The 26,605-nt window shown below is 43.0% G+C and overlaps 1 protein-coding gene across 2 annotated transcripts in view; it reads left to right on the top strand.

The window, feature by feature from the left end:
* Nucleotides 1-26,472, top strand: part of cep131 (centrosomal protein 131) — a 37,782-nt gene extending 11,310 nt beyond the window's left edge. The window contains exons 10-30 of one of the 2 annotated variants that reach the window (XM_050059319.1): nucleotides 1,171-1,363; nucleotides 1,498-1,592; nucleotides 1,686-1,814; nucleotides 1,916-2,108; nucleotides 3,678-3,775; nucleotides 4,989-5,168; nucleotides 5,326-5,517; nucleotides 5,816-5,953; nucleotides 6,722-6,847; nucleotides 6,948-7,064; nucleotides 7,345-7,374; nucleotides 10,044-10,146; nucleotides 11,050-11,251; nucleotides 13,487-13,594; nucleotides 16,047-16,164; nucleotides 16,292-16,366; nucleotides 16,944-17,086; nucleotides 18,415-18,592; nucleotides 18,801-18,997; nucleotides 19,344-19,404; nucleotides 21,879-26,472. In XM_050059319.1, the coding sequence (XP_049915276.1) occupies nucleotides 1,171-1,363; nucleotides 1,498-1,592; nucleotides 1,686-1,814; nucleotides 1,916-2,108; nucleotides 3,678-3,775; nucleotides 4,989-5,168; nucleotides 5,326-5,517; nucleotides 5,816-5,953; nucleotides 6,722-6,847; nucleotides 6,948-7,064; nucleotides 7,345-7,374; nucleotides 10,044-10,146; nucleotides 11,050-11,251; nucleotides 13,487-13,594; nucleotides 16,047-16,164; nucleotides 16,292-16,366; nucleotides 16,944-17,086; nucleotides 18,415-18,592; nucleotides 18,801-18,997; nucleotides 19,344-19,404; nucleotides 21,879-21,950 (2,748 nt within the window). In that variant the 3' untranslated portion in view covers nucleotides 21,951-26,472. The remainder of the gene's footprint in view (nucleotides 1-1,170; nucleotides 1,364-1,497; nucleotides 1,593-1,685; nucleotides 1,815-1,915; nucleotides 2,109-3,677; nucleotides 3,776-4,988; nucleotides 5,169-5,325; nucleotides 5,518-5,815; nucleotides 5,954-6,721; nucleotides 6,848-6,947; nucleotides 7,065-7,344; nucleotides 7,375-10,043; nucleotides 10,147-11,049; nucleotides 11,252-13,486; nucleotides 13,595-16,046; nucleotides 16,165-16,291; nucleotides 16,367-16,943; nucleotides 17,087-18,414; nucleotides 18,593-18,800; nucleotides 18,998-19,343; nucleotides 19,405-21,878) is intronic. The other variant, XM_050059321.1, reaches the window with a different exon arrangement.
* The last annotated feature ends 133 nt before the right edge of the window (nucleotides 26,473-26,605 follow it).

The following is a 26,605-nucleotide window of genomic DNA, read 5'->3' as shown; positions in this document are numbered from 1 at the left end:
AGGTCCCTCCATTGGTCGCTCTGTCGGTCAATCCGTTGGTCGCTCCGTTGATCCTTTTGTAGGTCCCTCCATTAGTTGCTCTGTCTATCGCTCTGTTGGTCTCTCCGTTGGTTACTCTGATGGTGGCTTCCCAGTTTTTGCGTCTGGTCTATTGTCTTTTATATATTATTAACCAGCAGACACACAGACACACAGACAGACGGAGACAGAAGATTATCTCCATGTGTGATTAGAAAAGAGCAGAGTTGAGTTGTAGTCCACTCCGTCACCCCTGCAGCTTGTTTAAAAATTACATTTTTGTTATTACAGAGAAAGTAAAGTACCAAAAAATGTACTGTTGGGTACCGGTATGTGTTTAAATGTACCCAACAATATCCACCAGTTAAATGTTAATAGGATATGCAACTTGCTTTACTCACCTGCCAAAAACCCCAATGATAATTTATTGAGCGGCTGGTAAAATTTGGTAAAACATTAATTAGCTTTCTGGCCATTGGACAAAACAGTTAATTTTTGCAATTGTGCAAAGCTGTCAATATTAGCGTGATCCATCAGCAGGGTTGGATACTGATCGTAGTACTCTAAAGGGTACTGGCCTTGACTCGGCACCCTGTCTGCAAAGCTCTGGTCGAGGAAATATTAGAGGTTAAACTTAAATTAAGGGCAATAGAAGGAGACCCTCCTCATCTGTCATCCCTCAGCCAGCAAGCTGCTGCATGTTCACTACTGAAACAAAGAAAGAGCTTCTCACTGGTCGTGACTCACTGGCATACTGTAACGACGCTGTCACTCATCAGTGACAAGTGACAGCGTTACTACAATTCACCTCCCAGGGGCATGAGATTAAAAATGGCCACCTACGAGATTAGTCCACGGCCAAAAAGAGGATGAGATTACAGAAATACAGAAGGGAATCTGAAAATGACTGCCAATGGTTGGGATGCTCCCTTCAACTCAGAAGCATCTTTTGTGTCCAAGTGGAAATTCTCTTATGTGACACAATGACCTACAGTTGGAACCAAATCTACTTTATTAGATCATGTACTTGAAACTATGATGTCAACAAGTTATACTTTGATTCAAAGATTTGAATCAAGCCTCTCTGTGGATGCTCTCCTGGCATCATGTGGTTTACATTGTTCTGTGTCTCCTTCTGGTGGCGTGTTGCAGGAGCTGCAGCAGAAGAGAGCCCAGCGGGTTGCAGAGGTGCAGCATGCAGCTGAGGTGGAGCTGGAAAACCTGAGGCAGACGGGTGCAGCTGGACGCAAGAAGCCGCCCAAGATTTCTCCCACCAACAAAAGTCCAGCGTCACCGAGCAACAACAGCCCGATGTCACCCACAGACGTAAAGGCTAAGAACACAGGTGATTATGCACAGAGACTAAGAGCACTCGTACCACCCAGCTCAAGAAAACATCTTTAAATCCTCTTATGACGGTGGAGAACTGGTACTTTGAATCATGCAGTAAGAGTTCTGATTCATTATTTGTTTCCACAGACTCCAATTTGAATGTTGCGGCTGACTTAAGTGAGCTGAGCTTCAGAGCCATTTCCCCGGCTTTGTCCAATCACAGAGGCTCTCAGTGCTCACAGGTACCTTCACAGCTCAGATCTCCTTTTCCTGCATCCTCTGTCTCTCCCTCTCTCTTGATGTATGAACAAATCCTCTCTGTATCTGCCTCGTAGGATCAGGACGACAGAGCAGAGGCAGACATTTGTGTGGAGCAGCAGCATCAGCAGAACGACAGGAAATACATTCGTAAAGAGAAAGCTCGTCTGGCCCGCCTCGCTGCCTCCCAGGTCAACACACCTGAGGTACGGACTTTGTTGTAAACCGTAATTCAGAGTCAAAGTAATCCAGTCCCATCACACTGAGTCTTGATTGACTAATGTCTCCCTCTGGTGGTGTGTTGCAGGAGCTGCAGCAGAAGAGAGCCCACTGGGTTGCAGAGGCTCAGCATGTAGCCGAGGTGGAGCTGGAGAGCTTGAGGCAGACAGGTGTCGTTGGACGCAAGAAGCCGCCCAGGATTTCTCTCACCAACAAAAGTCCAGCATCACCGAGCAACAACAGCCCGATGTCACCCACAGATGTGAAAGCTAAGAACACAGGTCTGTGTGTCTCTGTAGCAGTTTGAGCCTCACTGAACACTAAAACATCTTCATGTCGAGTTAAAGGAAGAGTTCACCCACAGAGGGATCATTTGTCTGTTAATTACTCACCCTGTGTTACGCTGAATTTATAAAGAACACTTGTTTTTCTCACATTTCAGTGGTGAACAGTGAATCAAAAAAATCTTGACCAATTGAAGTAAATGGGGTCCGCACTTAACAACAGCAAAACTATAACAAAACATCTGATTACAAACTCTCACACAACTTGTGCAAAATCCAGGTCTCATTTAATTAGTTATATGCTCAGAACTTCCCAAACAAATTTGTTAAATCCTTGCGTTTGAACTCTGCATGTGCATTTCACATGCTTTCACGCCCTGACCTAGAAAAAGTTATCCATGCATTCATCTTCTCCAGACTAGACTACTGTAACTCCCTCCTTTCCGGCATCAACCATAAATCACTCTCCCGCCTCCAACTAGTTCAGAACGCAGCAGCTAGGCTTCTCACTGGTTTTAACAGACGACATCACATCACCCCTATTCTTGCTTCCCTTCATTGGCTCCCTGTCTGTTTTAGAATTGATTTTAAGATTTTACTGATCACTTTTAAGGCACGTCTGGGTCTGGCCCCTAGCTATATAACAGAAATGTTGACCCCATATGAGCCTGTACGCAGCCTTAGATCCTCGGGCAGGGGCCTTTTGGTTGTTCCAGAGTCGAGGCTGAAGTCTAAGGGCGACCGAGCTTTTTCCATCAGGGCCCCTCGGCTTTGGAACGACCTGCCCGAGGATCTAAGGTTTGCAGATTCAGTGACTTCTTTTAAATCACTTCTTAAAACCCATTTTTATAGACTTGCTTTTATGTGATGTCGTCGTTCTCCTCTTTCTCTTGTATTGTTTATTTATTAGTGTTTTAGTTGTATTGTATTTACTTATTTTATTCCCTTTGCTGTTTTCTCCTGTACTCCTTGCTGCTACCTTATTGCTGCCATGTTGTATATGTCTGCCTCTGCTATATTGTGTGTTGTTGCTGTATTACCTGCTGCTGTTATATTGTTGATTGTACTGATTTTGCTTTGTTTGTCAAAGCACTTTGTAAACTTTGTTTTTAAAAGGTGCTATATAAATAAAATTATTATTATTATTATTATTATTTCTTTGAGCAAAATTCAAAAGCACACACCTGCCCAGGTGGCTACTCATAGAGTATGAGACTGTTACTGCAGAAGTGTTTTAAACAGTCATGTTGTAGTGAAGTTATGTGTTTGGGAAGTCCTGAGAATACAACTGGATAAATGAGACTTGGTTTAGATGTTTTGATAAAGGTTTGCTGTTTGACGTAGACCCCTATCGCTTTAATTTATCAAGAATTTTCAAAAAATTTTGATTCTTTATTCACCATGGAGGCATGCGAGAAAATTCAAAGTAACACTGGGTGAGTAATTGATAAATTAAGGATCATGTCACGAGTGAAGTATTCCTTTAACGTTGCTAAAATGTGGCCTTTTAACATGGAAAATAATAAAGAGCACTATAATAATTGTCCTGATTAAATGTTTTCACAGACTCCAACCTGAACGCTGTGGCTGAGTTCGGTGAACTCTCCAGCTTCAGAGCTGTTTCTCCAGCTTTGTCCAATTGCAGAGGGTCCCAGTGTTCACAGGTAAATTAAAAAAACGTCTGCACTTTAACCTGCAGGGTCGATTAACACTTTGAAAGTAAGGCTAATTTTAGTGAGGGAACAAAAGGTACGGCCATTTTCACAGAGGTCCTTTGACCTCTCACTTTAAGATATCTAAATGAAAATAGGTTCTGTTTGTATCTATGAGTCTACCCTTTACAGACATGCTCACTTTATGATAGTTACATGCAGTTTTTGTCATGTAGTACAAATGTGTTATCTCCGCCTATTGTATCTGAATATTTCTGCACACTGGGGTCCCTAAACAATGTTGAAATTGCATAAATCAGGTATGACCAGGAAGCTGAGACTCTTGTGTATTCAATGACCATTATTTTATTAATGTGTGATGATGTGAGCCCTGATAGTAGCCATTTTATTGTGAGACCATTTTTTGAAACTTGACTTCACTGTATAAAATGACCTATATTGACCTCTAGGATTATCACAGCCTCATGAAACTTTACAAACACAAACTAGCGACTGCGAGCATTTAGAAGATGCATAGCTTTTATAGATTTACTGACAATAAGGGAGTTTGTCAGCTGTTTCCAGAAGAGAAGCGCTCGCCATACAGTTAACAAAAAAAAACAATTCTTACAGAAATGTCCCAATGGCAGAAGTTTTTGATTCCAAATCACAGCATGGATTTTTTGTGGTGTTCCTCAAGGTCTTGGTGCCCTAACATAATATTCTGGTTGGGATTTTTAACCATTTTTATAATTTCTCAAATGGTCCTAAATGGTTGAATTTATCCCCAAATCTGTGTAACAAATGGTGTCTGCCCAAAAATTACTGCAACACCTTATGAGACATAATTGCTCGTGGGAATGACCATCACATACTTCCAACATAATCTAAGCCTCTGTACACTCCTTACTTTACTAACCAGAACACAATATTTATTACAGATTTATGACCAGAAAAACTTGACACACAGTGCTGAGCTGCATCTCAAGTTTATCTTCAGGTTCCAGCTTTCAGATTATGTAAACCACTTCTCGATGGCAAACACTACAGACCTGCTTTCTCTACCTAAAGACCCCCCAAAAAAAGATTAAAATAGGTCTGTGGTAGGGAGGTTGGGAGTTGAAGAGATTAATGACCCCTATTATTGATCAGTAATCCATCATCATCAGTGTAAAATGTTAAAGCAGTTCCCATTGTAAGCATGTGTGCTCTCTCTGTGCTCCAGGAGATCCTGCAGAGGTCTGTGAGCGTGGAGGACCAGCGGCAGGGAGCTCTGTCCAGCAGGGCTCAGTCTAAAACCACCCTGAACGAGCTGCTGGACACCCTGAAGCTGTTAGAGGAGGAGCCAGAGAGGCTGTCAGAGCCAAAGTGCTACAGCAAAGAGAAATACGCCTGGATAGACGAGGTGAGACCTCCTGATGTGGCGTATTCATCACCTGAAGTATTAAGTTCCCAGATATGTAGAGCTGAGAGCAGAGTGGACTTCTTTTGTTTTCTTTGTCCAGATGTTAGTTTAATGATGTCATGACTGTAACCTGCGTCTCCACTGTGTGTCATTAAAGGACGGAGACTCCAACTCTCTGACCACAGACAACCTGGAGCGTCACGGCCAGCTGAGTCACCATCCTGCGCTGCCAGACGGGGGCGCCCTGCTCTCTGAGGCCAAGCTGCAGAGCATCATGAGCTTCCTGGATGAGATGGAGAAGTCTGAACAGGAGAGGCCGCGCTCGGTCACTTCAGGGTCGCACAGAGAGGTCAGCAGAATGACAGCGCCACAACACTGTCATGTTTAAAAAGCTCCAATACTGACACTCATTGTTTTAATTCTTTGTCTGTTTTTATGACCAGTTTCAGGTTCCAGTCCAAAACCATCTGACTTAATATTTGAATCAGATCGAGAGTAAATATTGTGATTGTGTGTTTGAATATAAATTGGGTGCAGATGTTTTGTGAGTCACCAAATCTGTCAGATCTGTCGGATTTCAACAGATTGTAAAATATAAACACTGAACACATGCTGACTGATTGTTGAATGGATCCTGTGTGTTTCAGGCTGTGCTGTCAGAGGAGGAGCTGGCTGGCGTCGAGCAGGCGTCTGCCACCGCCGCCGAGGTCACCGGCTCCATGATGAGAATCAAGCTGGAGCTGGAGGAGAAGAAACGCACAGTCAACATGCTGCAGGCTGCACTGGTTGGTTCTCTGTTTAGAATAAGGCTTTCACTGTGGTTACTGTCAGAAGATCAGAAGTACAGAGAGTTGTTGACTAGAGATGATACACCATCTCATGGTGGTCACTTCCTGTCAACGTTACAGATCAGAAGCACAGAGAGTTGTTGACTAGAGATGATACACCGTCTCATGGTGGTCACTTCCTGTGAACCGGCAGCTTTTTATCTTTGGTCTTTATCTTTAGCTAGCTTCTCTAAAATGGACAGTTAAGAGAATGAATAAAGAAAGAAAACCAAACACAAGATGAGAATATGGAAAACACAAGCACATAATCCAAATAAATTTAACCCAGCCGTAACAAATATGCACAAACAGATGTGGCCAAAAGTAACGGACAACGTCAATTCAAGACATCTTGCTGTGAAACAAACCGTAGATGAAGTATTGAAGAAATGTAAAAATACTAATGTAACAGTAAGAAAGGAAACTGATTTAGTTTCAATAAAACAATACAGCCACAGTTAATATGAGTTATGGTAGAGGGAAATGGTTGCTAAGGAGCTTCTGGTGACACAAAGGGAATACTTAAGTACTTCAGTAGCTAAGGGCAAACACTTAGAGATCAAAGGGTTTTCCTTTACACCATCTTAAGGAAATCCTCATGGTGATTTTATGCAACTCTTTTTTTTCCAAGGCTTCCTCAGATGAAAGTTACAGGCAACCTTAGCCTGTTAAATGCAACCAGACCCAGGTGTGTTTACCCTCTGTATCTCCTCTCCTGTGTTCCAGGCCCAGCAGAGGGAGCTCACAGTGAGACATGTGAAGGAGACGGAGAAGGAGCTGAACAGAAACTTCCAGCTCCAGAAGGAACAATATGAAGCCACCATCCAGAGACACCTCACATTCATTGATCAGGTAGGGGGACATGCACGCTCTAATCTCAGCTGCATCACACTTCTCTGACATGTTTCTGTTGTCCCTTGAGGTTTTTTAAACGTGTTGTGTCTCTCTCCAGCTGATAAATGATAAAAAGGCTCTGAGTGAGCGCTGTGAAGGAGTGGTGGGAGAGCTGAAGCAGGTGGACCAAAAGTACACCAAGAAGATCGCACACATGCAGGAGCAGCATGAAATGGTGAGAGCATGTTCCCACAGTAATAATCTCATGTTCCTGTAAAGATTTAAGAGTTTGCATGTGCACTTCTGAGTTCTCACTGCAAATAATTTCTGCTCCTCTGCTTCTGCTTTGCATCTCGTGTGGTCACACTGTGTAACTTGCTGTCTTGCGATGCGGCTTTGGTTTAATTGTCTTTTTTCTGTTCTGCCCTCTCTTCCTCTTCTACTTCCTCCTCTTCTTCTTCTTCACTGTCCGTCTCTGTCCTTGTCTGTGTATCTGTTTTTTCCCTGGCTTTTAGGTGTGGCAAATTCTGGGTCCCTTGTGCGAGGTAACTTTTTTTTCTCTGCTAACCTGGTCATCCTCATCACGATCACCTCTCTCATGCTCTCATTCCTGTTTCCTTTCATTTGTCTGTCCCTCACCACTTCTGTTGGACAGTCTGTCTGCATGTGAGTCTCCTCAGTCTTTTCTCATTTATCTCTAGATTTAGATTTAAAACTCCATTTGTTATATGTTAGTAGGTTAAAGGGTAAGTTTGATGTTTTTCACCGTGGACCCCTTTTCCCATGTTTTTGTGTCACTGCAGCCAGCAGCGTGGGGCATGTTCGCATCATAATTTACGTCCACTATAAGTGTTCGTTTTTGTCACTGACAGGCTCAGATTGTATGACAACATTATGGAAATGATCCCTACAGAGAGAGTGTCAGATCCTTTCTGTTTAACCAGAAACAGCCCTGAAATCATCACCATCACCAAACCCACCAGACTCCATTTAAACAGACAGTAATTTTATCTTTGTAAAACACACGTCATTCAAAGTCGACAGAAACAAAATAAAACTCACAGAAACCATCTTGGGTCGTCATTCAACTGTTCCAACAATCACCAGCTCTTGGTTTGGTCGCAATAAACCCTTGATTCACTGATTTAGATGAAAACATGCTGCATCTATACACGCTAAAATTACTGTTTATCTAAATGGAGTCTGGTGGGTTTGGTGATGGTGATTTCAAGGCTGCTTCTGGTTAAACAAAAAAAGGATCTTACTCAAAAAGATCTCTGTAGGGATCCTTTCCATCATATTGTCAGACAAAAACAATCTGAGCCTGTCAGTGACAAGATCCTGTTTTTAAACAGAAACCCACCAGACAACATTAAAGTAAACAGTAATTTTAGTGTGTATAGATGCAGCATATTTTCACAGCTTAATCAGTGAATTTAATATGGCAATGAGGGCTGCACCAATTTATCTGTTGATTATTTTCTCAATTAATCAAAGAGTTGTTTGGTCTATAAAATGTCATAAAATGATGATTAATGTCAGTCTATCAGTGTTTCCCAAAGCCCAAGATGGCGTCCTCAGATGTCTTGTTTTGTCCACAACCCAGAGATATTAGGTTAGGTTAGGTTTTATTGTCCCCAAGGGGAAATTCTTTTCCACAGCACTGTACTTGTTGGACTCAGCATGAAAAACAATAACACACAAACACCGACACCATCAGAACACATCACACTGGCGAGCAGCACACAAAAAGCAACGACATATATACAGCATATAAACATGACAATCAACGGGGCCTGTTGTTCAGAGCAGCTACGGCTGCGGGAATCAGGCTTTTCCCAAAGCGAGCCCTTCTGCACCTCAGCGTTTTATACCTGCGTCCTGAAGGCAGCAGGGCAAGATGTTCATTTAGTGAGTGTGTGGAGTCCTGTTCTATTGAGGTTGCGATACGTGTGGTGGCCCTGTTATTAAGTTCAGTGAGGTTGGGTGTGGGAAGACCGATGATTTTTGCGGCAGTGCCAGTTATGCGTGTGAGTTTAGTCCGGTTTTTGACAGAGAGCATGGTATAGAAACAGGTAGAACAGTACAGTAGGATGGATTGAATAATGCTTTGGTACATTAACAGCAGGAGATGTGGAGCAACATAGAGTCCTTTTAAGCTTACTGATAACTGATAGTCTTTGGTGACTACGTTTCTGGATGTCTGTGATGTGCTGGTCGAAGGTGAGTTTGTTGTCCAGTGTTATTCCGAGGTATTATTCATTTTACTGTTGTAGAAGAGGAAAAAAACAGAAAATATTCACATTTGAGAAGCTGGAATCAGAGAAGTTTGACCTTTTTTCCTTCAAAAATTCCTCAAACCGAGTAATCGCTTATAAAAATTTGCTGGCCATTAATTTAATAGCTGTCAACTATCGATTGATTGTTGCAGCTCTAATTTTAATCAGACCAGAGTGAATTATGTTGATAAAATGACTGTTTATTTAAATAGAGTCAGGTGGTTTTGGCAAAAGTGATTTCAGGGCTGTTTCTAGTTAAACAAAAAGGAACCAAAAACACTTGACTCTATTTAGATAAACAGTCATTGTAGTGGGTAAAGATCAAGTATATTTTCACATCTAACCGGGTTTGGTAGTTTTTTTCAGTGGAAAAATGAACCAAGACAGTTTCTGTGAGCTTTATTTTGTTTCTGTCGACTTTGACTGAAGTGTGTTTTATGATGCTAACACTACTGTTTATTTAAATGGAGTCTGGTGGGTTTGACGGTGATGATTTGGGGGCTGTTTTTGGTGAAACAAAAAGGATCCTACTCTTAAAATAAGATCTATCTCTGTTGGGATCCTTTACATAATGATGTCGGACACTTATATCACTTATATGAACAATCTGCATGATTGTCAGTGTCAAAAATAAACACTGTTAGTGGACGTACATTGACAGTAAGAACATGCTCAGAGTGGTTCCATTGCAGCCTGTTTTGTTTGACACAAACATGGGGAAACAGGATCCTTTTAAAAATACCAAACTCATCCTTTAATCTTTTTGCCCAGAATTTGTTTGAACTCTTCTTTTATCATCTTTGTGTTGTTTTATAATTTACTGTTTGATCTCCTGACATGCATTCCCCTTGAATTTGTCTCCATAGTCAACACTGTGTTTAAAACTGAACAAATACCTCCTTTGAGTACTGTAACTGACCTTCCTCCTTCTGCAGGAAATCAAGAAGTTAAAAGAGCTAATGAGCGCCACGGAGAAGATCCGCCGGGAGAAATGGATTGACGAGAAAACCAAGAAGATCAAAGAGATCACAGTCAAAGGTACTGTAGACAGAGACTGAGCTCAGAGTGGAAATCTGAGAGTTAAACAGCTTTACTAAAGATCCATTAGGATCAGGGCTTAAATGTGTTTCATGTAATGCTCTGTTTTTTTTTTTATTTGGGGTAACTTTTACTGGCTGCGCTTATCAAGTGCACTTTTATTTTCATGAGAATCCTCCACTGTGCAGGTGTCGTGCATCATTTAGCAGCTTCATACTGGCTCTGTAAAGTCTCTGACCTCCTGCCATCAAACTCAAACATGCTGCTTTGTGCCTATTGTTTCTGTTTCTTCCTCTGTGGTGGTCGTGGCGAGATGGTAACCCTAGATTTGTGAAACTCAACTCAACCACCTCAGTATATTCTTGTCTCTCTGGTCAATGGTGTAATGCTGTGGTGAAGGTCTGGTTAGTGTTAGGCACAAGAGGCACTTATGTTTATTACTATACTGATGCTCCAGTGACTTGTGGCATATACATCCCTTTTATTATGTGCAGGTATTGTGGGCTTAAGGGAATGATGTGGGGCTGAGCTCCATGTCAGGATTTCTTTGTTTGAGAGCTTCATTAGTGGCCCTCAGGCTCATTGTTACCTCAGTCAGTGATAGACTGTGACTTAACAGACGTTTATTAATATGAACATATTTGAGATTATTACTTTAAGAGCAGCATCAACAAAGAGGGAAAGTTTCGCCTCCAGGAATGTACAGTCTTCTTCCACTATTTCCTGCCTGTGATCCCATGAAGAGTCTCTCGATCAAGTGTTCATACAGTTACAGAATTGTTTGTACTTCTTTACTAAGTGACTGCTCAGCAACTTTAATCCAGCGTGCTGTAAACATGCTGCAGGCTCTGAGCAGCTGAACAACACGTGATGAACTGGATTCTGCTCCTCCTCCGCCCGCAGGTCTGGAGCCAGAGATCCAGAAGCTGATTTCTAAACACAAACAGGAGCTGAAGAAGCTGCGGACGCTCCACGAGGCGGAGCTGCTGCAGGCAGACGAGCGGGTGGCCCAGCGCTACGTCCGCCAGTGTGAGGAGCTGCGGCAGCAGCTGGAGAGGGAGAAGGACGAGCAGTGTCAGAAGGAGAGGGAACTCGCCAAACAGAGGTACGCATGTGACATCATCAGGACTCATACTGACTCTCTACACAGGAGCACTGCATACAAGATATGTAAATAAAACAGAGTAGATGGAAACTGGCTGTAAGATAAAACCTTAAAAAGTAACTCTAGTATTTTCCAATGTTTTTGTGTCTAAAGCCTGATTCACGCAGGAAAAACGTTTGTTCAACCAACGATAACCCTTCTGTTTTCATTCCTTTAAGGGTCATTCTGACTGATAAAAATATAAAGGCTGTGATAGCATGTAACCACAATATTTTCTGGGATGGTTATCATATCATACAACCCTAACTATCACGTCATCCATGTCATCATCTTTCAAGATTTCACTCCTCTGATGGATTCGGCAAATGTGTCTCCGTGCCGTGTAGCAAGAAGAGCCTCCTGCACCCAAAACGCTGTTAAAACTTTCATTTATAAATGCCAGTTTAAATAAACATTTAAATTAAACAGTAATTTTGTGTATAGAGGCACTAATTTTCACATCTAACTAAGGGTTTATTTCACATTATATGTAACTTTTATTTTGTTTATATCAACCTTGAATGAAGTGTGTTTTATAATGATAAGATTACAGTTTATTTAAATGGAGTCTGGTGGGTTTTGCAGGGGCGATTTTTGGGGCTGTTTTGGTTAAACAAAAAGGATCTTACTCTTCCTATCTCTGTAGGGATCCTTTCATACTGTTGTCAGACACTTAGGGGGCGATCACACAGAAATGAGACGCTAGAAACATGGACGCTTCAAAGACGCTTGAAACACTGGAAGTGCTTATTCAATGTGCGCTAGACAAAAAAAAAACAGCAAGGAGCGCCTGTGGAGCAGGGATGCGTGCGCAACACACACACACACACACACACCTCCTGTCATTTGCCTTTGTCTCCCCTTGAATATAGTGTTTCCCTCAAAGACAGTAGAGACCGTACTAGCTTACATGAAACTATCACGAGCTATCAAATCAAATCCAACTTTGTTTATAGCACTTTTCATACATAAAAATGCAGCACAAAAACTGTGAACTACGAAATAAGGTCACCAGCCCTCTCACATATCCCACTGTCTGAAAGTTAACTAGCTGCTACGACGATATCGTCGTCGTCAGTTACATAATATTCACTGGACAAATTCATTGCGCTGCTCGCACAGCTCCATGCGTGTCCCCTCCTGTGTTTGTTCGAGTACTGAGGTGTGCGTGTGTTGTATAATCCTTAAAAATCAAATATTGTCAGGATAAATTTCTCGTCTTCGGACTGCATTGCGTTGTGTGTCGCTCGTAACTGCCGTAACTGCCACAACAAAACGGAGGATTTGATTGGCTGCCTGGGCCAATGACGACAATGACGAATGGTGCTACTGGCGTCTGACGCTCAAAAAGTTGAAAATATTTTAACTTTTCAGCAACTACACGCGTCTAAAAAGAAGCATCTACAAAAACGCCAGTCAGATGTGCCGTATCATAGGAAAACAATGGTTTTACTGGCGTCGCGTTTCTAGCGTCTCATTTCTGTGTGATCGCTCCCTAAGAATAACAATCTGAGTCCGTCAGTGACAAAAAAACACTTTATCTGGATGTAAATTAACAGTGTGAATGTGCTCTGAGTGGCCTGTTGCAGCCTGTTTCACTGCTGCCAGCTGCAGCGCTCTCTCTCAATACTGGACTATTTTAAAACATTGTTCTGCCCATTAGTCACTCACACACAAAAACATGGGAAAATAGGGTCCAGGTTGAATAATAGTGAATTTACCCTTTAAAAACATCCAGCCTTGTATTCAGTTAATAACGAAAATACTTCAAACAGGAAGCAGTGTCACAGTAAACATCTTACAAACCAAACAGCCTGCGTGAAGCTCGGTGCATTCAAACCTGAGAGATACAGTTTATTCAACATGCTCTTCAAGACTATTTTTGGAAGCAGTGAAATCATGCTGACTGTACCGCCAGGCAGGAGACACACAGAGAGAGAAAAGAGGCTTTGATTTCACTCTGTGTCACATGAGGGAGGAGCACACAGAGTTAATCAGTATCTGAAGAAGGGCTGTCAGCAGAGGTTTGGTTAGTTAGTCACATGTGTGTGCGCTCTGCCAGTGTGTAATGATTAGACATGTTAATTTTAGCAGCCTGTGAACAGCCACATTCAGGTGTGTGTGTGTGTGTGTGTGTGTGTGTGTGTGTGTGTGTGTGTGTGTGTGTGTGTGTGTGCGTGTGTGTGTGTGTGTTAGGTATGAGAAGCAGCTTCAGGAGGAGGAGCTGTCCCTGCAGCAGCAGAGGAGGCGTCTCTACAAGGAGGTTGCTGATGAGAAAGAGCGTCTGGCTCAGCTGGCTGCAAGGTGAGGTCAAAGGTCACCTGTCTGCTTCTTTCCACTGTGAAAATCCAAAGTCATACACCAGAGCTGTTTTTCTCTCAAGAGACATCCCCAGAATGTTCCAGTAGTTTTGTCGTCATCATGGAAGATCTAGGAAGATCTTCAGGGTGTGTTACGGTTCGGCTCCAGTGTAGTTTGGTAACGCTGTAGAGGAGGAACTTTGGGAACTGATTGTACTGCAGCTCTCAGGTCAGAGACTCTGCAGAAATTCTGATCAGGAGAGTTTGTGCTTGAAAATCCCCCTCAAATCCTGCCGGGAATAAAAAACACATGTCACCATTCTAAATGATCTTCCTGAGGACATGCTGTTACAGCTGCTCAGCAGTTAAACAAGTGACCTTTGGAATACGACTGAAATCAGCTCCATTAAATGCCATAAAAATTATCTAAAAGAGACAGCGTTATGCAGAGTGAAATGAAATGAGATGCCACGACGTTGTGAATTTTATGTATACAAATGGATGCATACTGTTTATTGGAACACAGTGCAGTTTACATTCATAGTTAAACCCTAATAAGAGAGAAGACTGAATGTATCTCGCACCTGGAACGTTGTTGTTGGGCTTTGTAGTCGACATCATGATTTTCTAAGTCCTCCATTTTCACCATCAAACTCTCAACTCGCCACTCCTCGGTTAACTGCAGAGAGTACTGTCGTTAGCTCAGCTTGGATAGATTGTATTGGCTGTATCACCGTATCGAGTTTTGATGCAAAGTCTTCCTTCAGTTCTTTCTTTAAATTGTAAATTGCACTCAGAATTTTTTTTGAGGGTTCATCACTGTCTGGTCAGTTCGCCCCTCATGTGCCATGTTGAAAGTTGTTGTGCAAGAGGTGGCGATTCTCCTCCAGTTAAAGTTTCAGTTTCCTTTTTAGTCGCTTTCTTTCAGCGTTTTGACTGATTAAATTGCATTTTCGTTTACCTCCCTCTTTTCACAGAGATTATTACAATATTAGAGCAGAGAGACGTCTGAACTACGTCTAATCAGCATGGCGCCATGACCAGGAGTCCAACGACTGGATCTTAAGTTCCAGCATGTCATGAAATTTAGTAGTCCAGATACTAAAAAAAAAAAACAATAAATCACATGTACTGAAACATACAGTCCTTTATTAAGACATTTAAAATTGAATTTAAATTTTATTATTAATCCCTGCTGATCTGCCTCAAACACAAAGCACTAGTCTGTGTGGGTTCATGAGATTTTGTGGGTGAGGAAACATATTAATATACAGCCTACAGCATGTGAACCTAACGTAAACATCAGGGCCCAGACGCAGCAAACCAACATAAAAAAACTAGCAGTGACAAAAGCCAGCTGTTGCGACGCCTCACACTGCCTGTGTTTCAGCCAAAAAGTTGCACATGAACACACCACAAGACTACAGTCAACGGCCAGAAATAACTCTCCACACCAGGTGATGGTGACAGTCTGTCTTCATCTTTCAAAAAGGGAAGCCGGAACATTGTCTTGACGCTAGTTAGCCAGTTAGCACTTTAACAACACAACCACATGTTAAACGAGCAGAGCATATTTACTGTGCGGCAGTGAACAATAACACAAACCATCAGGAAATGTTTCTGGTAAAGAGCTCAGTGGATAAAAAATCTTATATTGTTTTGTCGTTTGTTGAGCTGAGGTGCCAATCAGAGTGATGTCATTCACTGATGGGCTGCGTAGCGTTCGACGTTGATTCAACATGCAAAAAGCCAACAAGAGCGGACAGGGGCCAACTGTGTGGGGACACACTGCCAAAACTAGGCAGACAGATGCTCACTGACGGCCCGACGTTGACAAACAGCTGATCGTCAGCTTGGTGGTCAGGTGCTGGTTGGTGTGTTAGGACACGAAAATGTGACAGTTGGTCTCTGTGGCAGGCTATTTGTCCCGTCCCTCCTCCACTGAGATTGGACAGCTAGGTAAGACATGACATCAGCGACGCAGGGTGTTACCCAAAGTTAAACATTTTCGACTCTCTGTGACGCTCAGCGCCCTGTCACGCTGCTGGTGTTGGTAACACAGTGTAAATATGTTGGGCACCCACTGCAACAAGTAAACAAACTACACTGATCTCAGGAAAACACCTTCCACATGTTCTTCTTCTGTGCTGGTAGGCGTTCTCCTTCCTTTAACACCTGCAGGCGTATACGCTGCCCCGCCAGGTCCAGAAGAACCGCATCCTCAGTACCTACAGTGCTGAAGAAAAACAAGTACTGACACGTTTTCAGAACTGTGCCAACTACTTGGTACCAAAGTATCAGTTCTCATGACGTGCCTACTCTGTAGGATCCCTTTCCAATTGCAGCTTTGCGTTGCCCAAACCCTCCTGAGTGAATCGAGTATTTTTACAGATGGTGTATATTAGTGATGATTGAGGTTCTCCTTCTCAAGGCTCGTCTTTGTGTTTGTCTGGCAGGCAGCGAGCTGAGCTGGAGGATCTGCGGAGACAGCTGGAGGAGAACAGCTCCCTGGCTGGACGAGCCCTCAGAGAGGAGCTGGACAAGACGCGAGAGGAGCAGGAGAGGAGACACCAGGTGACGAGTATAAGACACAACATCAGCGTCAGAAACTACAGACTCACAAGAGTCTGTCTAGTATCTGTCAACATCCATCAGGAAAATCTCAGGCAGTAAAATAACTGAGTGTTGTTTTTGTAACCAGGTGGAGATGAAGTCATTACAAGAGCGTCTGGATATTGAAAAGCAGACCTGGGAAGAAAACTACAAGAAAAAAGAGGTGTGTTGACGTGCTGTATCTGATCTCACCTGCGCCTTCTGTTGCTCACAGAGACGTGTAACAAACCACTGACACTGTCAATATGAAGTATTGTTCCCGTAGGACTCTGCAGGCGCCTGGATCACACAATCCTTTTTGTTTCCACTGCAGCAGTTTCAAATCCAAGAGGTGAAACTTCTCTGTCAGTGTAAACAGAACAGGAGCTGCAGTTTCCTTCTATAAATGATCTTTTTTCCACTGAGGCAGGTGGCATGTGTCCAGCTCTCTGGAGAGCAGCAGAGCGAGAGCGACCTGTGCTGTCAGACTCCACTTGAATGTGACTTAGATGAAACCCTCAGGGTGCAGATCTCATGTAATGAGGAGGAACAGAGTTAATGAGTCAGAACACGAACACATCACTGATACAGGCTGGAACTTCCTCTGCGGGGAGCTTGTTAAAACAGCATTGACCAATAAGGAAGACGCTACAGATTTATCTGAACCTGGAGGTGCTAAAGGGCCTTTTCTTGTATGTGCGTGTATGTGTGAGTCTGTAAGCAGCCGTGATGAACAGCATCATGTGTTTGTGTGTCCACAGGAGGCGTGGCTTCTGAGCCGCGAACGCGAGCTCAAAGAAGAACTGCGACGAGAACGCGACAAAGAGATCGAGCTCGCCATCTGGACGCTGGAGGAGGAGACCAGCAAGGACAAAGAGGAGTGTGAGAGGGCAGCTGACAACAGGTCAGTGTGTGTGTGTGTGTGTGTGTGTGTGTTACCAGCACAGTTTTAGTGTTTTTCCTTTCTTTCTTTCCCCGCCAGTATTTTTTGTATTATTTTATTATTATTCACTGAACTTTTAAGACCTAGAGAATAATTTGTTCTATGAATATGTGAACAGTATAAACTATAAAATAAAAATATATAAAAGAAGAGACGTCCTGTTTTTATACACCAAAAAAACATTTTATTATGTCTTATTCCATTTAATTTTTATCAACACTTGAATTTGTGCATTCCATTAAAAAACAAAAAACAAAAAAAAAATGGACAAAAAATATGTCTACATGAAAATACTACTAATAATAATGATAATAATAATAATATTAATACGTTGACATGTTCAGTGTTCAGTCAGTGCTCTGTTGTCTCCGTCTCCTCTGTGGTCGTCCCGTTACATCCCACCAAACTCATTTGCTTCCTCGTCCAAATCAGATTCAGAATGTTGATCAAAACAGGAAGTGTCAGATTCTGAGTCCATCGACATCTCCACGGCTTGTGCAACTGTAAACTTTTATATCTCGTCAGTGGTGGGGAAGTGTTCTGTCATAAATTACAAAATTTCGGGATAATGTTAAAGGGCTCCTACACATGCTGCGTCTTTTACTTCCTGGAAAGCACGAGGTCAGGCACTGGGTGCTACTCTTGTTTCTAAGTGCGTATTAAAATATTGTCTTTGGAACAGATGTGAAAGTCGCTCTGCACGAAAGTGACCAACTGCTCCTCCATGTTTATCACAGATTGATATTGATGGGGGAATATAAAGATATAAACCAGCTGTGATTGGTTGTTTCTCGTCACATGACATGCAGCGCACCCTGCTGCATTCCAAAGCATGAACTTTGTTTATCTCAGGGCGCAGACGTTGCTTTTCAGCGCCTTCCTTGTATCTATGTTGACAACAGTGGATCTGAGGGGGCAGAATAACTGCATGTGAATGATCCTTAACACAATGAAGAGAACATGGCACCCAGTCCACACACAGACTGTAGTCTGCTGTAGTTGGAAATCTTTTGGTTCCCAATAAAGATGTTGACATGAACATGTTAGGGATCTTTTGATCTTAATCTGACTCTGATGTCCTTCATATTTTTTAAACTGGGGAGCTCTCGGCTGTTGTGGACATCTGTAACTGTTTTTGATGTTAATTTGTATCCATGAAGAATTTTGGACGTGCACGTTGTCTCTTTTCACTCCTGCAGATTCTAGTTGTTGCTCAGTTCCTCTCTTATGTAAAAAACATCTTCACCAAATGTAACAAAACCTCTAACCAAAACTGAAACTGTCGTCAGGGTGAAGCGTGTGAGGGAAAAATATGAGACTGAGCTGAGGGAGCTGGAGCGCTCTGAGCGGGCGGCTGTGGAGAAACAACAAGAGCTGAGGAAGCAGCAGATGGAGACGGAGGGAGAGCTGATCAGACTGCAGGCGGCGCTCCAGCAGAAAGAACAGGAGACTGAAGACATCACACAGGTGAGGAGCAGAACCGTCATTCAGTCATTTGTCAAAACCCTCAAGTCCCATCTTCGTTCATCTTTTCTCTGAAGGCCTCAAATTCTACTTCTTACTATTCTGTTCCTCTCCTCTGTGTCTCTGTAAATAAAAACTCAGCACAGGATTTTTATAACTGAGATGAATCAGACAGATTCTATTTGAATTTCTACTTGAACTCGTTTATCAGACCCGGGACAAGCTGGTGGACGAGCGCCGCAGCCTGGCGGAGGTGATACGTCAGGAGTTTGCAGACCGGCTGGTGGTGACGGAGGAGGAGAACCGCAGGATGAAAGTGGAGGTGTCAGAAGTGCGAGCGAGGCTACGGCTGGAGGTGGACAGGGTCACCAGGGAGAAGGAAGAGGAACTGGCTGAAGTCCACCAACGGTAAGACTTGGACACACACACACACACACACACACACACACACACACACACACACACACACAGTACTGTTAGTAGACACATTTATTGGGGGGCGGGTTTCTCTTCTGGACTTGTTAACATGGGGACAGTTCACATACTTTTATGGTATACATGTTCCTTATCTGTAGCATAAAGGAGACAATGAGCCTGAACGGTGCTTCTGTTTTCTGACCAAACAGTCACTGAGAAGTTAAGTGTTCAGTCTTGGTGTTTTCAGGTGGACAGTGACAACAGCAGATCAACATCTCACATTTTTTTGGGCCAGAAGTTTCCTCTCATTAACGTCTTCTTTTCTGTGATTTGCCAGAGTGAAGTCGGCCATCTTGAAGAAGGAAGAAACTGTCAATAATCTCCGGAAGCAGCATGAGGTGAGGAGTCTGAGGAAGCTCAGCAGCGTCTTTCTGTCAGCCCTCACACACACTGTTCACCAGCACTGTGAAAGGGCAGCACAGAGACCCTTCATTATGCCACCTTTGTTTTTTTTACAGAACCAAACAGCGTCTCTGTGTTTGATTTGTGACAGCATGCCAGTGTTCCAGAAGCAGCAGCGTCAGCCTCTAGTGTGACATGTATCATACGTGTAGGCAGCACTTTCTGAACAAAATGGCTTTAACACAGCAGCAACAATCATTTTCCGTAGCTCAGGGCGTAAGGAGCTCCCAGACCTCATTGGTTTCCCAATTTGCAGACATTTGCAGCTGCTGTTTTTCTTCTGTGAGTTAGCTGCTAACTGCTTCTAGCTGCTTCTTACATATCCTGGTGGTTGGTTGCACACAAAACACATCATCAAAACGTCACACCCATCCCATCAGTGGTCCCGTCATGCCGTTGATTCTGCTCTGTTACTACCGAGCAGGTAGGCGAGACAACTCTGTTCCACCATTCTGTGATCGTACCTTTTATACACAACTTGAAGTAACATACAGAGTCCTGGTTGAAACCATTCTATCATTTAGCATGACAGCATGGTGCAGAAACCTGAGTACACAGACCAAAAACAAGCTCTCTGAGATTGTCAACACTGCAGGGAAGGTGATCGGCAAGTCACAGAAACAATTTAGCAGTGTGTTTGACAGTGCTGTACGCAGGAAGGCTGAACAGATAATTGCTGATGCCTCACATCATCCTGCTCCCGTCTGGGCGTCGATTTAGAGTCCCAAGAACCAGACTGAACATATATAAGAAGTCCTTTATTCCCTGTCCCACACAGGCAATGAACACAGACACTACTATTTTATTAGATGTGCTCTCTTTTACTGTTTATATAACTTACTGCTCCTATTTGCACTAGTCTATCATATATATATATATGTATTGTGCATTTATACTCTATAAACACATGCAGCGTCTTTGTGCCCTCAAATTCATTGTTTTAAATGTAGACATGTGACAGGCGTGCTCAAACGCTTGAGTGGCGCCGTCGGGGTGCACGCGTGTTCTCAAGTGCCTATTTTTTTATTTTTTTGAAATGCAGCAGTGTGCACCACGTGTCATGTGACGAGGAGCAACCAATCACAGCCGACAGATATCTTTCCCTTCTTCCGTAAATATCAGTCTGTGATAAATATGGAGGAGAAGTTGATCATGTTAGTGCAGAGCTGCCAGCGCCTTACATCTGTCCCACAGACAACAGGCCGACACACGAACAAAAAGATCAGCTCTGCACTCAGGATTTCAGATAAACAGGCCATGGTACAACACAAACTAACGAACCAATCAGAGGCAGCGAAGACCAGCAGCTCCCCGTGTTCTGTGAGGTAACGTTATTGTTTCTGTCAAAGGAGCCTGGTGGCTGTGGACGGGGCAGCAACAAAACATATTTCAATCAGGAGAGACACGTTTTTAGTTTTGGAAAGAAGATCTTTAATTACAAGTGCACATGAGAATGAAATGTGAAAAATGTGAAAAGTCTTTGGCGATTAGACCCCTTCGAGATGGTGAGCTATAAGGAGGGTGATGGATCCGTAGCCAATTAGACGCTGGTGGTGGTAGAGGAAGTGAAGAAGAGATGAGGATTAGATGGATGGGTGCTGATGATGCAGATGAGTAGAGGAATGAGTCTTCAGGTTTGTCTTTGACCTTGGATACGACTGCTGGAGGTGAACAGGGTGGAGGAGGGGCGGCGATTCTGCCTAGAATGACAGCTGAAAGCGGCAGAGGAGAGAACAGATTTAAAATCTCGTAGTGACAGCCTGATTGGCTGCTGGAGGTTGTGGCTAATGACGATAGGACGGCTAGAAGAGTGCACGCCCGGAGGCAGCTGATTGGAGGAAGCAGTGGGAGTGGGAGAGGGAGAATTGTGAATGAATGAGCGCAGGAAGGTCTTCCTGATTGAACTCACGCTGAGCTTCATTTCACCCTCCCAAAAAAAGACTGACTAAAAACAATCCGTATCAGTTTAAATGTACACTACATTGAGATTATCGTCACTACATTACCTCGCCATCAGACCGCCCTGTCTGACGGGAAACTGAAGCCATGTTATCGCCCTCTTTAAAGCCACCAGACTCTGTTGACAGAAACATTGTACCTCTCAGCACACGGGGAGTTTCTGGTCTACTGCTGCCTCATTCATTAAGTTTGTATATGTAATTGTGCGACTTTTGTAACCAAAAAATGTGGCGTCCGCAGCAGTTGGTGGGTTTATATGTAGCAGTGACATCATGCAGAAACTTTCATAAGGTCGTGTGGGAGAAAGGTTTCAGAAGGGCCCGGGGAAATACTATTTTAATGTTTACACATACAGACTTGGACCAAAATTAGAATTTTTGGATTTAAGAAAACACAGTTGGGGCAGGCTGATTGACAGCGTGTATATAAATATGACTCTCTCCTCTGATAGGCTGCTCTGAAGAGGGCGGATCACCTGGAGGCCCTGTGGGAACAGCAGAGGAAGCAGCTGCTGGAGAAGTGACTGACTGACAGGAAGGCCCCCCCCTCACCACCACCACACCCCCCTCCGCTCTGAGCTCTCTCCATTGTGTCGCTCAACCCCCGACCTGATTTTTTTTTCTTACCTTTGGATGTTGTTGTTCCTGCCAGCAAGACAGAACCTGTGGAACGTCTGAAGGTTGAACAAGTGACTGAACCTTGTCCTACCTCATTTGAAAAACACAAAATGGGGAAATGCACTGGGCCTCACTGTACAGCCCCCCGACCCACCCCACTACTCCCCCACGCATGAAGGAGCGAGCTGTGTTGGAACTTCCCTAATTTAAATGCCACAGACCAGGTGGCACCACATGAAAAGACTACAGATGGACTTCCCTTTCTTCTTCTACTCTTTCCAGAGAAGGATTGCATTAGTTTTTTGTGACTGTCCCCCCCTCCTCCTCCTCTCCCCCCCTCCCTCTGGAGCAGGAACGCCTCCATGTTCCCCACAGAGTTGCCACGGAGAACAGTTCCAGATGTTTCTGAAACCAGCCCGGGCCTGCGCTGGTGTACAGTGGGAGAAGGTGGGGGGTTTGCTCTTTGTGAGGGACCACTTAGAGCCAAGAGCTCTGATCAGTCAGCATCAGCGCTTCAGTGTTAGCTTGTGTTTGTTCCACGTCGAGCTCTCGGTGCCCCCTTTTATCTGCTGAGTCATGTGTTTTGTCCCCTGAAGGCGAGTGCTAATTACACGATCTGTAACCTCTGCCCTGCTGCAGCCCTGTGACTCGCTCTGAACAGTTTGTTGTGTGTGTCTTAAACCAAAGTTTGGATCTAACAAAGAAGAAGAGGTGATGTACTAACACTGGTTACAGACTAAAGTTAGAGAGCATGTAGAATGTGGCTAGAAAGAGCGATAGGATGAGACTGAAAGGAAAAGGAGTGAAGAAAAATGGGACGTCTGACGGCATGTTTGAGGTCAAAGACAGATGATTGTAGAGCAGCTTTGAAAGTTTCTGAATGTGAGGAAGAAAGAAGAAGAAGAGGGAGGGTCGGGGGGGGGTTGGAGGGAAGAAGGAATGTGCGTAGAAAATGTTTATAGGATTAGGAAAGCAGAGCTGGGACAGAGCAGTGGTAGGAGGGTTTGAGGGGGCACAAGGCATGTGACCAGAGGTATGTTAAAAGCCATATAGGTTTCGCTCAGGCCGACTGTGACAAAACGCATCAAACTCAACAGGCAGAAGGGGCCTGGAGTCACACACACGTGTTAACTATCTGTGTTTGGATGCTGCAGCGCTGTGTTGTAATTCTCTCAGGAGCCACCACCTCTCAGCACTTCCACATGTGAACTTCATTGATTTTGTTTTGCTTCTTTTTTAATTTCATGGTTCTTTATGGAAACAAACAAGAGACAGTGTTCGAAATTTAACAGCCTCTGAATATTTAATATAGAAATTTAGAAACACTGAATTCATGCACTGAAATACTTTGAAAACCATATATCTGAATTCATTTGTTCTAAAATCATTTATTCATTCTTGTTAAAATAAAAAAGTTTATTGATTTGCAATTTCAGTCCTAAGTTGAAAATTTTCAGAGTAAAAAATCTGTCAATTTTTATTGGTTGATTCTATTTAAAAGTTTAAGTAGAAAAAATTCAAATAGCTATAAAATTTAAGAGTTTTTCAATATTATTTGAACATTTTTTGACTTTATTTGAAATTTTTAAAAGTGAATTCTTGAAGAATTCTTTAAAACATTTCATAAAGTAACATCCAGGCTAGACGTTGCGCTTTAAAAAAATTCTTCAACTTAAATTTTTCCAAACAGCAGATTAAAGTCAAAAAATCTTTAAAAAAAAAAAAAAATGTATCATTCAACCAAAGATTTTTTCAAAAACTGTTGAAAAATTTTAGTTGCCAGTTTTCGGGCTCAGTGTTCCTATATGAAATTATTCGACTTAAATGTTTGGATCTGAACTCAACCAGTAGAAACCTGTTTCTATTTCTATTTCTTTCTTTTTTTTTCTAATTTTGAAATTTTTTTATCTGAATTGTCTGTTAGAATTCAAATACTTAAGTCTCTTATTTGCTTCCATAACCCTTATAATGATTGAAGATATGTCGAAGCCCCTCACACAGACACAAAAAAGTCTTTGTGGGTAAGATTTCAGTAAGAACGGTCCGTAGCATTAGTTAGCGAGGGGTCGGGGGGGCTGTAACCAGAGTTAGTGCTGCAGAGAGAAACTCTAAACCTGGAAGTAAAGCCTGTTATTTAGGTGCAACGTGATGTGAAAGACCACATTCTGATTGTAAAGGCCCCACAGCCTCCAAATTCCACCTCACAACAGAAACTATTTATTCTGTTTCTTTTTTCTTTATTTATTTTCCAATTTAGCACTCTTAACGACCTGAGTAGTGTCACTGGTCCACAGAAAGGTCAAGGATTTGAAGTAATGTTTTTTAAAAGCTAGTCAACACATGAAGTGTTTTTACAGTTACTTAGCAGAACGTCTAACTGCCACAGTAAAACTTTATAACTATGCCATTTGTAGATGGTTTAAATACAGTATGTCAGGTTTTTCTGACATGGAAGTCGTCCGAGCCAAAATGTAAAAGGTTCATATGAAGTGTAAAGTAGTGGAAGGGAAAGGGTTAACGTAGTTCAGCTTTACTGATAATACAGTTTCTGACCTCAGAGGCATTAAATCAGAGTGATGTCACATCAGCCACCGTGTTAGCCAATAAACCAAATACTGAAATCTACAGAAGGAATCACTGTGACGTCACGTAAACAACAATCACTTCCGGGTAGAAAACTGATAAGTGTTTTGAATTATGATGTTTAACTTGTGTATTTCTGTTGTAATTTTCTAATGTTACTGTAACATTTAAAGATATATAGTTAAACACTGGTGGTTCGACCTATCTGATGTTTCTGCTTATTAGTGACACATTACTTCATTTTCAGCATTTCCAGCGGCATTTGTGCCACCAAAACTTTTTTAGTGGCACATTGCTGCATTTCCAGCGGCATTTCACGTTTCCAGCAACCATTGTGCCGTCAAAATGAGGTCGCTGCATTTCAAGCAGCGTTTTGCTGTTTCCAGCAGTTTATGCACCATCAAAAAACTGTTTGTTTTAATGAACCATTGCTGGATTTCCTGTGAGTTTTGTGCCACCAAAACTTTTTATTTTTTATTTTTTTGAGGCACATTGTGTTTCCAGCAAACGTGATGTTTTTAGCAGCGTTTGTGCCACCTAAACAGGGTGTCTTTCAGCAACACAACACTGCATTTCCAGCGGCGTTTTGCAACTTTTCTAGCAGCTTTTGTGCCATCAAAACAGTTTGTTTTAGCGACACATTGCTGGATTTCCAGTGGCTTTTTAGTGGCACATGGCTGCTTTTCCAGCAGTGTTTGTGCCACGAAAACAGGGTGTGTTTTAGCTAGACGTCGCTGCATTTCCAGCAGTGTTTTGCGACATTTCCAGCAGCTTTTTTTGCCACTAGAACGGGGTGTCTTTTAGCAACACCGCTCTGGGTTTCCAGCAGCTTTTGTGCCATCAAAACAGGGTTTGTTTTAGCAACACATTGCTGGAATTTCAGTGACTTTTGTGCCACTAAAATGATGTGTGTTTTAGCGACACATTGCTAGAATTCCAGTGACTTTTGTGTCACCAAAACGGGGGTGTTTTTTAATGGCGCATTGCTGCATTTCTAGCTCTGTAGTCTGTTGCCCAGCAGGAAAATTAGAAAAAACAGCTCCAGCAAACACCACCAGACTTATTTTCTCATGATATCTCAGCTGTTTCTCGCCCCCGTTTGCTCAGCACCATTTATGTTCGTGACAAAAGAGTTTTCTACCCGGAAGTTATTGTAAACAAACACTTTGATTCAGTCTTTAGAACAGAAATAAAATAAATCCCAGATTAGAGTCTTTCAGTGAGACAGAGGTGGTTGATATGTGTCACACATCGCTGTGAGTTTCTCGGTCACTAACTGAGAATCACTGTGAGTCATGAGGACTTTGGCGCAGAGGCCCACAGACCTCGAAGCACCAGTTTGCTCGCAGCCTCTCGCCGTTCTGCTGGTGTTGGCACAGCAGACGGGGCTGTTGGCCTCCGACTGGAGAGGGTGGCGATGTGAGTTGGCATTCCTCGCTCATGCCCGTCCTACAAGTGCCAATGAGCCTTGCCTTTGTGTGTGTGTGTGTGTGTGTGTGTGTGTGTGTGTGTGTGTGTGTGTGTGCGCGTGTGTGCTACCATTCCTCCCATGCTGACCTGAGATGACCCTCGTGGTGTCAGATACACACTCACACACACAAGCGCCCCTGTTTGTTTTTCATTTGTAACGTTGTACACGAACCATTCCAGCTGTCACTGTTTTGATTTTGTTCCATCTCTCCATGTTTAACCCTTTGTCGCCCGAACACGTAGCTCTTGAACACACTGTTTTCTTATCTTAGTTTAGTTTTTACTGTTAATCGCGACGATGGTTCGAAAAACTGTGAAGAAGACGGTGACTGATCTGTCAGCAAAAAGAGAATAAAAGACTGTTGGGAAGACGCAGTGTGTTCCTTGTTTCTATTTGCTGTGAGAAAGCAGACAATTGTTTGCTTGTTTCTGTCCCCCGCCCTCCCATCATCCCTCGCTGCCTCAGACCATAACTCATGAGCAGAGGCGAAGAAGTGTCTTCTATCAC

The sequence above is a fragment of the Epinephelus moara genome, chromosome 13 (assembly GCF_006386435.1).
Source record: "Epinephelus moara isolate mb chromosome 13, YSFRI_EMoa_1.0, whole genome shotgun sequence".
Lineage (NCBI taxonomy): Eukaryota > Metazoa > Chordata > Actinopteri > Perciformes > Serranidae > Epinephelus > Epinephelus moara.
This window is presented reverse-complemented; position numbering and strand designations above follow the sequence as displayed.